Here is an 11,509-nt window from a genome sequence, read left to right on the forward strand (position 1 = left end):
CCCCGGTGATGATGGTAGAGAGCAGCTGGGCAGCCAGGCGGGGGCGTGGCCAGCTCTGCCCAATGGCTCTGGCCGCTCCCTGGGCCGCCCTCCCACCTGTTGACCAAGCCTGAGGAAGTGCCCGCACTGGCTGGGCCAGGGATCCTGCTGGGGCGTGGGGGCCCACTGTGAGAAGGCTGCCACCCCCCAGTGTAGCTCTGGGTGGCTCTGGGGGGCTGTCTGTGTGGGCCCCATGGTGGCTACATGTGACCAGGCTGCAGGGGTCTCCCTGCTGATGTGGGTCATTCCCCAGGGCCTTTGAGATAAGTGACCCATTACCTCCCTCCACAGGGAACAGGCTCACGATGGCTGGGCAGGGGCCAGCAGAGGCCAAGGGACTGGCCCAGGACACACAGTCCACACAGTGCTCGCAGGCCTCTAAAGCTCCTGGTGGGTGCCCTTTATCCACCCAGTTCATACAGGGACCACCAGCTAAAAACAGTCGCTGGGAGCTCCAGCCCTGACCCCACTGTTGAAACTGTCCATCTCCTGGTGCCCATGACCTTTCGTGTGTTCATCTTTTCCATGTTAGCATCTGCAGCTCATTCCCCCCTACACACACACACACACATACGTACCCTGCATCTTTCTGCTCCATCTATCCTGCCTGCCTGTGGATTAGATTCCACAGGTCCTGTGGGAGGGAGCTGGTGGGACCCTCCGCAGGGCCTAGGGCCTTTCGTTCTTCCCGCTTCCAGCCCAATGTCACACTTCCCAAAGCTCAGGACAGGACACTCCACACCCCACACCTTTCCCTTCCCTCCTGGCCAGGGATGGCAAACACAGGCAGATGCACTACATTCTCCTTCCCGTGCCCCTGGCAGACATCACTAATCAATCACAGCAGTCTTTCTGCACTGAGTCTGGCTGCAACCTCAACGGCCTCTGTTCACATCTCCTGGCAGCCAACAGCAGCCAACCCAAGTTGACCCTCAAGGTGAAATCCATCTGCATTCGTGCTTAAGGCTGATCCCACCAGGCCACCGGCACATTTCACACCTGACTCCTCTTTGCCCCACGTGGGCATGGAGGCCGTGGGTATAATAGCTTGTTGTGATTCTCTCTCTCCTTGTAGGCTGAAGCCACACTGTTCCCGGAGCTCAGGCCCAGGAGGCATTTGAGGGCACTGGGGCATTGACCCCAAGTCCCCAAGGTTGAAGAGGATCTGGTTGGTTTGTCATCAGTCCTGAGGGCAGCCAACCCCTGCTGGGGAGAATGTGGCGTGGGGCTCGGGGGTGATGCTCCTGTGTCCAGTACCTGGACAGCAGCAGCGCTCAGGCCTTACAGGCACACCTGCAATCCCAGCAGCACCTGCACACACACCGCCCCCCACAGCCTGGCCCGTGGGCGGGGGGCCACCCAGCATTTGGGGGCCTGCACGCTACAGCTGCCCTTGTTGTCCACTGCCCTCCTGGCCCCTGAACCCAGGATGCAAGGATGGCCCGCCTGTCTCTGTCCACCGTGGTGCCTGTGGGCCCCCACAGCCTGCGCCCCTTCACCCAGGAGTCCCTGGCAGCCATAGAACAGCGGATAGTGGAGGAGGCGGCCCGGCAGCAGCGGAACAGGGAGATGGAGATCGAGGAGCCTGAGAGGAAGCCACGAGGCGACCTGGAGGCTGGCAAGAACCTGCCCCTCATCTATGGGGACCCCCCGCCAGAGGTCATCGGCATCCCCTTGGAGGACCTGGACCCTTACTACAGTGACAAGAAGGTGGGGGCTTGGGCGGCTTTGCTTTGCCTGTCTGTGCATCGTCCGTCTGTCTGCCTGTCCCTAGGCCTCACCGCTCTCTCCCTGCCTCAGACCTTCATCGTGCTCAACAAGGGCAAGTCCATCTTCCGCTTCTCCGCCACCCCCGCCCTCTACCTGCTGAGCCCCTTCAACATCATCAGACGCGGCGCCATCAAGGTGCTCATCCACTCATATCCTGCTGAGAGGGGCGAGCGCAGGGGCGGGGAGGGGCAGAGGCAGGGGTAGGGATAAGCAAAATGGGGTGCTGTGGGCGAGGAGGCCCTCTGTCCACCTCCCTTCCCCACCTGCTCCCTCACTTTCCTTGACCCTCCCCCCAACGCTGTTCAGCATGTTCATCATGATCACCATCTTGACCAATTGCGTGTTCATGACCATGAGTGATCCGCCCCCCTGGTCCAAGAACGTGGAGTAAGTCTCTCCTCCCCTCCCACAGCCTTCCCCAGCCCCACCCCTCTGGCCCTGGGATTCCGCCCATCCCAGGTGTCCGCACTCTGAGGATTGTGTTCCAGGGGGACACATACTGTCACTATCACCCCATCGGCACCTTAAGCCTCCAGGTGGCACACACTGTCATTCTCACCAACGTCCTCAGCCCCGGGTGGCATATTTCATTTCTATGCCCCTCCATCCTGGGAGGTCCATCATTGCCACCCACACCCCTACCCAGGCATGACACACCGGGCCCTGGCCGGCCCTCTCCCCGCCAGGTACACCTTCACAGGGATCTACACCTTTGAATCCTTCATCAAGATGCTGTCCCGAGGCTTCTGCATCGACGACTTCACATTCCTCCGGGACCCCTGGAACTGGCTGGACTTCAGCGTCATCATGATGGCGTGAGCAGGGGCCCCGGGTGTCCTGAGGCTGTGGCCAGGGGAGCGGAGACGGCCACGCCTCAAAGAGAGCAGCTGAGTGGGCTCACCCTCTCAGAGGGTGGACTGCAGGGGCCTCGGGGCAGGGGTGCTGACAGTGAGCTACAACTCCGGGAGCCACCATCCCAGGGTCTGGTTTGAAGGCTCTCCTGCTGCCCCCCGCACACACACCAGGTACAACCACACACGGCAGCCCTGAGCCTACAACAGCCCTAGCCCAAGGCCTCACCCACTGGGAGGCCATACCCACTCCCCAGCCAAGCTCCTGCCCTCTCTCCCAACTCTCAGGCTCCCATAGGAACCTCGAAGTGACCTGCTCCCCAGCCCCCTGTGGGAACCCCAACTACAAGGATTCCTGATTTCTATCCTCTCACCTACCCCCGGCTCTGACACAGCCTTCACCCCACCCCCACCCCCACCCAGGTACGTGACGGAGTTTGTGGACTTGGGCAACATCTCCGCCCTGAGAACCTTCCGGGTGCTGCGGGCCCTGAAAACCATCACAGTCATCCCAGGTACTGGGGAGGTGCAGGGGCCCTCCGCTGGGGTCAACAGCCCCCCCACCCTCATGCCCAGGCCTGGAACCTGACACTCAAGTTCCAGGAGCCTGACCCAAGGTCACAAGACTCCCAGGCTGAGTGTGTAAGACACACACCAAAGCGTGGACACAGCGGGTGTCCCACGGCCAGAGAGGAGAAAAGGGCCCCGTTGGAGGATGGGCATTTGAGAGGCTGCATAGCAAGGGGGGAAGAGCACAGACTCTGGAGCCAGACTGCCTATGTCAGTTCTCACCTCCACCATTTCCTAACTTTGACCTTGGGCCAGTGGCTTACCCTGTCTGTGCCTCAGTCTCTGTAGGATGTGGATAATAACAGTGCCGTGCCTGGGGCCGTTATGGGGATCAAATGCTTTAATATCGGTAAGGTACTTAGAGCACTAGTGCATGGCCAGTGTGCAGAGCAGCGACCTCCAGCCGAGACACAGGGATCAGTGTGGAAAGTCCCGGCCCTGAGGCTCCATAGGGAGCACACTGCTTGCCCACTGAGCCATGGGGCCGGGCAATTCCAAAGTAATGCATCAGGAAGCAGGAAATAAATAGAACCCAGATCCTCCAGACCCTCAAAAAAGCACGCGTAGAAACTGGAGAAGGCTCATTAGAGGAGAGAAAGGCGATAAGGGATGGTGAGCAGGCTCTGGGAGGAGGGGAAATGGCTCCGTCTTAATGCTAGAAAGCACCTGAGTTCTCCTCCAGACCAAAGGCCTCACACTGCGGTGTGGGAAGGAGGCCCCAAGAGACCCCAGTCGGGGCAAGCGCTGACCGAAGGCCAAACGCCGGCCACGGAGCCAAGGCCATAGCACCTTTCCTCGATGCCACACTCCCAGCATCCTTGGAGCTCTGGCGGGCTTTTATAAGGAGGCTGCTGAGATCTCTTGTCTATGTCAGGATAAGAAAAGGAAATAAACTAATACTGAAGCAAGAGACGCTATGATTAGGCCCAAGGGAAGGGCTCTTCCATAAATGATGGGAATCGGTCCCTGCAATTCCCTAAGTTTTGTTTATGCTGCTGTCTATCCAAAGGGCCGAATGCGATGATCATACAAAGTCAGTCTAGAGTTTCTCAGCGTGAACCCCGCTATTCCTTGGGGGTTGACAGGCATTATCGGGAAAGGGGTTCTGTGGCCAAGTACGTTAATAAACGTGGTATTAGAAGTTTTTATTTGTTTCTGGAGGACTTGTCAGAGCCTTAGATTAGATGATCTACACAGTGACTCTCCAAGAGAAATACACAGCTCGGCCTTTCCCGAACATTATTGAATACCCGCTCCCCTTTAAGGGCACAGTTTGGGAGATTAGTGTTTTGTGGAACACACTTTGGGAATGCTGCCCTAGTGACTTTTTTTGTTTGTTTGTTTTCTATTTATATCTATTTTTTAAATGTTTATTTCTCTCTTAACTTTTTTTTTTTTTTTTTAAATCCTCACCTGAGGATATTTTTTTCATTGATTTTTTTCGAGTTGAGGGGAGGGAAGAGTGGAAGAGAGAAACATCGATGTGAGAGAGACACATCATTGGTTACCTCCTGCATGTGCCCCAACCAGGGCCAGGGATCAAGCCTGCAACCGAGTACATGCCCTTGACGGGGAATCAAACCTGAGATCCTTGGTCCTTGAGCCGATACTCTAACCACTGAGCAAACAGCCAGGCCCTAGTGACATTTATTACGCTCCACTGTGTCCCTGTGTGTTGCTCTGTGAGTCAGGCAGCAGCTCGTGAAGTCTTTATAGCCCATTCTCCTGGTGGCTGAGATTCTGTGGCCAGCAAAGGTTCCTGCTTAAGAACGTGATCAGAGAAGAGTGGGGTTAATTTGGGAAGCTTTCCGGGAAGTGGTGCCCCTGGTAAGTCAGGTCTTGAGGAGATGGAGTAGGCAGAGGCTTGGATGATGAGGGGGTGAGTTACCACCCTGCCCTGCCTGCTCGCCCGTCCATACTCTTACCCACCCCACGGTCAGGTCTGAAGACGATTGTGGGGGCCCTGATCCAGTCGGTGAAAAAGCTCTCGGATGTGATGATCCTCACCGTCTTCTGCCTGAGCGTCTTCGCCCTGGTGGGGCTGCAGCTCTTCATGGGGAATCTGCGGCAGAAGTGCGTGCGGTGGCCCCCGCCCTTCAACGACACCAACAGCACGTGGTACGACGATGAGATGTGGTACGGCAACGACACCTGGGGCGGCAACGACACATGGTACGGCAACAACACCTGGGACAGCCCGGAGAGCAGGGCCAGCAACTACACCTTCGATTGGGATGCTTACATCAGTGATGAAAGTAAGGATGGAGGCTGGAAGGCCAGGGGGGCCAGTCCCAGTCCCGAGGGCAGCCCCCCTCCATAAAATAAATATCAGGAGAGGACCTGAGCTGAGATCCATCACTTACCACTTGCCTCTGACAAGTCGCTTGGTCTCCCTGATGCTGAGTCCTCACCTGGAAAACTGAGATGACAGCACCTTTCTCAAAGGGTTAATAGGGCAACAAATGCCAAATTGCTTGGAAAATCCTGAAGCTTCCACTATATAAAGCAGCAGTCCGTGTTCCCTCGTCCTTAACCTATGCACTCCCTGGCAGGGCCACCACCAGGCACCCACACACCCACATTCTGTTTACATACACCTTACATACTCACACACAAGGCACACATTCTCCCTCGGCCACCATTCGTCTACACAATGCCTTCTGGCAAATTAGAAACAGGTACCCCTTCTTCAGCCTGGTACCCTGGGGTCTGGCCTCCTCATCCCCCAGCCTCAGCCCTCAGTCAGGGGCCCTGGCAGACACATGGTAGCCCCATGCACACACATACATGTCCCTCCCGTCTCTCTGTGTCCCAGCTCATTCTGACTGTGCAACCACACCAGGCACTGAGCTCACACCACTTGGAGCTGAGCTCCCTGCTGTGTATCTACCCAGAGACCTTAGGATTTGGGGATGCCCCTAAAGGAGGGGGAGGGGTACCAGGAAGCAGCTGTTTGGTGCAGTCCACACAGATGTGTCCCCAGGTTTTCAGTGGGTACATGTGCCCACGGTTTATCCATGTGGTGACGTGTATCCTCTGTGGCCTCTGACCCCCAAGGGAACTTCTATTTCCTGGAGGGTGCCCTCGACGCCCTGCTCTGTGGGAACAGCAGCGACGCTGGGTGAGTGATGCTGGGCGATGGGAAAAGATGCCCCAGGGGTGTCAGAAAACAGGGGGCTGCTCAGGGCCAAGGACCAGGGGAGGATGGGAATAGACGGGAAACCTATGGGCATGGATGGAACATCTCCCTGTTTCTAGGACACAGGACTGAAGCATTTCCCCCCACATGGTGCCCCCCTTTCTTGGCCCCCAGTTGGGGCTCTCCTTCTTCCCTAAAACCAGACCCCATTCTATCCCAGGCGCTGCCCCGAGGGTTACGAGTGCATAAAGGCTGGGCGGAACCCCAACTATGGCTACACCAGCTATGACACCTTCAGCTGGGCCTTCCTGTCTCTCTTCCGCCTCATGACACAGGACTATTGGGAGAACCTCTTCCAGCTGGTACAGCTGCCCGCCCTGCTCTTCAGCCCTAGAGCCTCCCTCATCCCCACGGCCTCTTCGTCGCCTGGCAGGACCCCCAGCAGGGCTGTCTCCCCTGTGGGGCCCCCTCAGTGCCCTTTCATACAGACAGCTTCTTAGAGCCCCCAACATTGGGTACCTGCCCAGATCTGAGCCACAGCCTCTTTATCCTTCTCCACCTTTGCTGAGATCCAGGCCCGGCACAGATCCTCAGTCCTCGAAGTACCGCAGGGCAGCTTAGAAATTCAACTCCGCCCTGACCGGTTTGGCTCAGTGGATAGAGCATCGGCCTGCAGACTCAAGGGTCCCAAGCTCAATTCCGGTCAAGGGCATGTACCTTGGTCGCGGGCACATCCCTAGTGGGGAGTGTGCAGGAGGCAGCTGATTGATGTTTCTCTCTCATCGATGTTTCTAACTCTCTATCCCTCTCCCTACCTCTCTGTAAAAAATCAATAAAATATATTTTAAAAAAAGACCCCCTGGCAATGGGCAATGGGCAAGGAGACACCTGATTGGTGGTGTTGCTCTTATATCAGTCAGGAGCAAAGCAGTTGTACAGTCCTTGTTCATCCTAGCTTGATGCCTGTGTTGGTGGTCAGAGCTGTTTCATGCCTGAGGCACATAAAATTTAAAAAAAAAAAAAGAAATTCAACTCTACCCAGATACAATTTTTTATTTTTTTATTTTTTTAACTTGTTGTCTAATCATCACACGAGGACATTTTTCCATTGATCTTTAGAGAGAGTGTAAGGGAAAGGGAGAGACAGACAGAGAAACATCGATGTGAGAGAGACACATCGATTGATTGCTTCTTGCATGCACCCTGACTGGGACCGGGGATCAAGCCTGCAACCCAGGTACGTGCCCATGACCAGAATTGAACCTGCAACCCTTCAGTTTGCCGGCCAACGCTCTATCCACTGAGCCAAACCAGCCAGGGCCCCAGACACAATTATTTAGCTTCTACTGTTTGCAGAACAGTCAGGCTGAGTCTGGAGCGACAATGCCTTCTGGTCCCTGGTGATACTTCTAACACTGATGATATTAATGAAAATAATAATAATAATAATAATAACTATTATCTGTTGAGCTCTTACTAGACGCCAGGCACCATTGCAAAGCTAGGACTCAAGCCCCCCTAGCCCATGTTCACTATTTTTTTTAAAATATATTTTATTGATTTTTTACAGAGAAGAAGGGAGAGGGATAGAGAGTTAGAAACATCAATGAGAGAGAAACATCAATCAGCTGCCTCCTGCACACCTCCTACTGGGGATGTGCCCGCAACCAAGGTACATGCCTTTGACTGGAATCGAACCTGGGACCTTTCAGTCCGCAGGCCGACGCTCTATCCACTGAGCCAAACCCGTTAGGGCATGTTCACCATTTTTTATCCTGGCTCTCTGACCTCACAATGTCTGGCTGGTCCTCAGGGCTCCCTGAGTCAGGAGACCAGGAAAGCCTGGGTCCTGGGTATACATTTGGAAGTTCCCCAGAGTGTGGTTTAGCCAGTCAAGGATGACCAGACCCTGCCTCAAGTCACCAGGCTCTCTGAGGGACCCTCTCTGTTTACCTCTCTGGGCAATGGGTGTGGGGAGAGGGGTGGTGGGTGAAGTAGGCGGGCACCATGTGATACTTCCTGTCCTGCCCCCACCCCCAGACCCTCCGGGCAGCTGGCAAGACCTACATGCTCTTCTTTGTGGTCATCATCTTCCTGGGCTCCTTTTACCTCATCAACCTGATCCTGGCGGTCGTGGCCATGGCCTACGCTGAGCAGAACGAGGCCAACATTGCTGAGGATCTGGAGAAAGAAGAGGAGTTTCAGCAGTTGCTGGAGAAATACAAAAAGCATCAGGAGGAAATGGAGAAGGTCTGGACTCAGAGAGAGGAGGCCGAGGACCCAGGGATCTATCTCCCTGCCCCTCAGCCTGGGTTCTCCTGGGCAGGCTGAGGGTGAGGGAGAGGAAGGAGCGGGGCTTGGAGACAGGGGGAGCAGAGGCCCCCGGCTGGGGGCTTTGGTCGGATGGGAGACATCCAGGCAGTAGAAAGAGTATTTTGCAGCTCTGTGCCTCAGTTTCCCCATATGTGACAAGGAATCAGAAGTAGCCTTCCAGTTTGAATATCTATGATTTTGTGATTCTTTCTGGGCAGAATATGGGTTCCTGTCAAGAGAGGGGCGGGTCCTAACGAGGCCCCAGGGAGCAGTGCCCACTCTCTCATCATCTCACAAAGTGCAGGCTCAGTCACGGCGTCAGAGTGGAGGGTCTCCAAGGATGAGGGTCCTCCGTCACTTTGGACCACCACTAGGCTCAGTGCAGGCCAAGAAGAGGGGCCCCATCCTAAAGGGTTCGTGAGGAAGCTCTGACAGTCAATCAGTCCATCCTCCTGGCTCAGAAATGGACTTCATGCCCATCACCCTGCTGGTCCACAGGCCAAGGCTGCCCAGGCTCTGGAAGATGCGGAGGCAGATGGTGACCCAGCCCACGGCAAAGACTGCAATGGCAGCCTGGACACATCACCAGGGGAGAAGGGGCCCCCAAGGCCGAGCTGCAGCGCAGACAGCGCCATCTCAGATGCTATGGAAGGTGAGTGCCCGGCTCCCCCAGACCCATCCTACACTGCATGTCCTGCCCATCAGGCCACTTGGGCTCCTGGGGAAGTGAGGGCGGGGCTGGCTGGGCCCAGCTTCAGGAGGACAGTAACTTAATATTGGCATCGAAGAAATGGCCATGATAAATATAGTCCTGGCTTACCCTGCCCCGTTCTGGCTGCAAGGCCAGGCTGCCACGGGAAATGGGGGCTTCCGGGAGGGCCTTGGGGGACAGGATACTAATACTAACCAGGAAGGCCCAAAGTTCCGGAAACGGGAGATCTTGCTCCTCAAATGTCTCTGGGTAAAAGTTAAAGGCCAAAGGCCAGACTCTGCCCAGGTAGAGTCACAGACTCCCTCAAATGTCCATGCTGCTCCCCAAGTCTCAGGAGGAGGATAAGCATGAGGTAATAAAGAGAAGGTAGATAGATTTACACAAATAGTTGGATGGATGGATGGATGAATAATGGAGGAATGATGGATAGATGATGGATGGATGATGGATAGATGGATGAGCTGAAAGATTAATGAATGGGAAGAAACACATGGGTATATGGATGAATGACAAGGAGGGAGGGAAGAAAAGAGAGGCGGGGAGTAAGGGAAGGAAGGAAATCTGTCATAGAAGAGATCTGGTTCCCTTCCCAGGCCACTTGTGTCAGGAAGGACTTGGAGGTCCTAAAGCAACGGTTGCCAACGGGTGGTCCGTGAGGTCCCAATGGTTGGCGACCACCATCTTAGAGGACTTTGCACACCTCTAGAGGGCACCATCTCACCTAACCTTGTATGACAGGCATCCAGATATGGGTGCCCTGCCAGAGAATGCCCCAGAGAATGCTGGGCAGAGCTGGCCTAGGAGATCACTCAACACGGCCCTTGCTGGATGGTTGTGAGAATTTTTGGCAGTAGCACCTGCAGTAGCAGCCAGGTTGGGGGTGGGGTGGTGTTGTTAAGGTCAGACTAGAACAGTGGTTCTCAACCTTCCTAATGCCGCAACCCTTTAATACAGTTCCTCATGTTGTGGTGACCCCCAACCATAAAATTACTTTCGTTGCTACTTCATAACTGTAATGTTGCTACTGTTATGAATCGTCATGTAAATATCTGATATGCAGGATGTATTTTCATTGTTACAAATTGAACATAATTAAAGCATAGTGATTAATCACAAAAACAATATGTAATTATCTATGTGTTTTCCGATGGTCTTAGGCGACCCCTGTGAAAGGGTCGTTCGACCTCCAAAGGGGTTGCGACCCACAGGTTGAGAACCGCTGGACTAGAATGTGTAGCCTTTATAAGAGGCCCAGGTTGCTAACTCCTGGGTGGGGGTGAGAGTCAGCCACCCCCACCCCTGGGGTGTCCCAATCATGCTTGCAAATCCAAGGACCCATGGGACTGCCCCACTCCAGTCCCCTTTCCTCCTCTATGAGATGGAGGCACTGACAGCACGTATGACGTTCTGGTGGGAATGAAATGAGATCATGCCTGGGCTGAGATTCCCACAGCAGCACAGGCCCGAGTCCAGGTGGAGGAGCAGCTTCATCCATGGGCCTTACGGGCTTTTGAGCTAGGGCGGCAAGAACAGGGGACATTTCCAGAAAGCTGCCCTGGTGGGAAGTGACTGATTGGCTGGGAACAGTCTGGAGGGGCCGGCATTACTGCCAAACTGATAAAGAGCCCACAGGGGGATCCCAGTCTGCTCCCCAGTGGCACTGGCCAGTGGCAGGAGGAACTGGGAACCGACCCCCAGCAGTGACCTCCCACCAGGGACCCTCAGGCATTGCGAGAGCAGGGTGCAGGATCACTGTCCTGGGCCACTGTCAGGGGTGACAGTCACTGAGGGGCAGGGCTTTGTGGGTTGTGTCAAGAAGACCGAAGCTTTAAATAGCCCATTGAGAGAAGGGGCCTGGGGCAAAGGCCGCTAAGGGGCAGGTCTTTGGGGGGCAGGTTCTAAAGCAGGGGTGGGCAAACTTTTTGACTCGAGGGCCACAATGGGTTCTTAAACTGGACCGGAGGGCCGGAACAAAAGCATGGATGGAGTGTTTGTGTGAACTAATGTAAATTCAAAGTAAACATCATGACATAAAAGGGTATGGTCTTTTTTTTTTTTTAGTTTTATTCATTTCAAACGGTCCGGATCCGGCCCGTGGGCCATAGTTTGCCCCCC

The 11,509-nt window shown here is 55.1% G+C and overlaps 1 protein-coding gene across 1 annotated transcript in view; it reads left to right on the forward strand.

Moving 5' to 3' along the window:
- Positions 1 to 1,166: 1,166 nt before the first annotated feature.
- Positions 1,167 to 11,509, forward strand: part of SCN4A (sodium voltage-gated channel alpha subunit 4) — a 32,943-nt gene continuing 22,600 nt past the window's right edge. The window contains exons 1-10 of the mRNA XM_006776707.2: positions 1,167 to 1,749; positions 1,840 to 1,958; positions 2,107 to 2,196; positions 2,496 to 2,624; positions 3,084 to 3,175; positions 5,171 to 5,485; positions 6,288 to 6,351; positions 6,590 to 6,731; positions 8,410 to 8,619; positions 9,181 to 9,334. Coding sequence (XP_006776770.1) covers positions 1,477 to 1,749; positions 1,840 to 1,958; positions 2,107 to 2,196; positions 2,496 to 2,624; positions 3,084 to 3,175; positions 5,171 to 5,485; positions 6,288 to 6,351; positions 6,590 to 6,731; positions 8,410 to 8,619; positions 9,181 to 9,334 — 1,588 coding nt within the window. The 5' untranslated portion in view covers positions 1,167 to 1,476. The remainder of the gene's footprint in view (positions 1,750 to 1,839; positions 1,959 to 2,106; positions 2,197 to 2,495; positions 2,625 to 3,083; positions 3,176 to 5,170; positions 5,486 to 6,287; positions 6,352 to 6,589; positions 6,732 to 8,409; positions 8,620 to 9,180; positions 9,335 to 11,509) is intronic.

Source organism: Myotis davidii, unplaced genomic scaffold, assembly GCF_000327345.1.
Source record: "Myotis davidii unplaced genomic scaffold, ASM32734v1 scaffold69, whole genome shotgun sequence".
Taxonomy (NCBI): Eukaryota; Metazoa; Chordata; class Mammalia; order Chiroptera; family Vespertilionidae; genus Myotis; species Myotis davidii.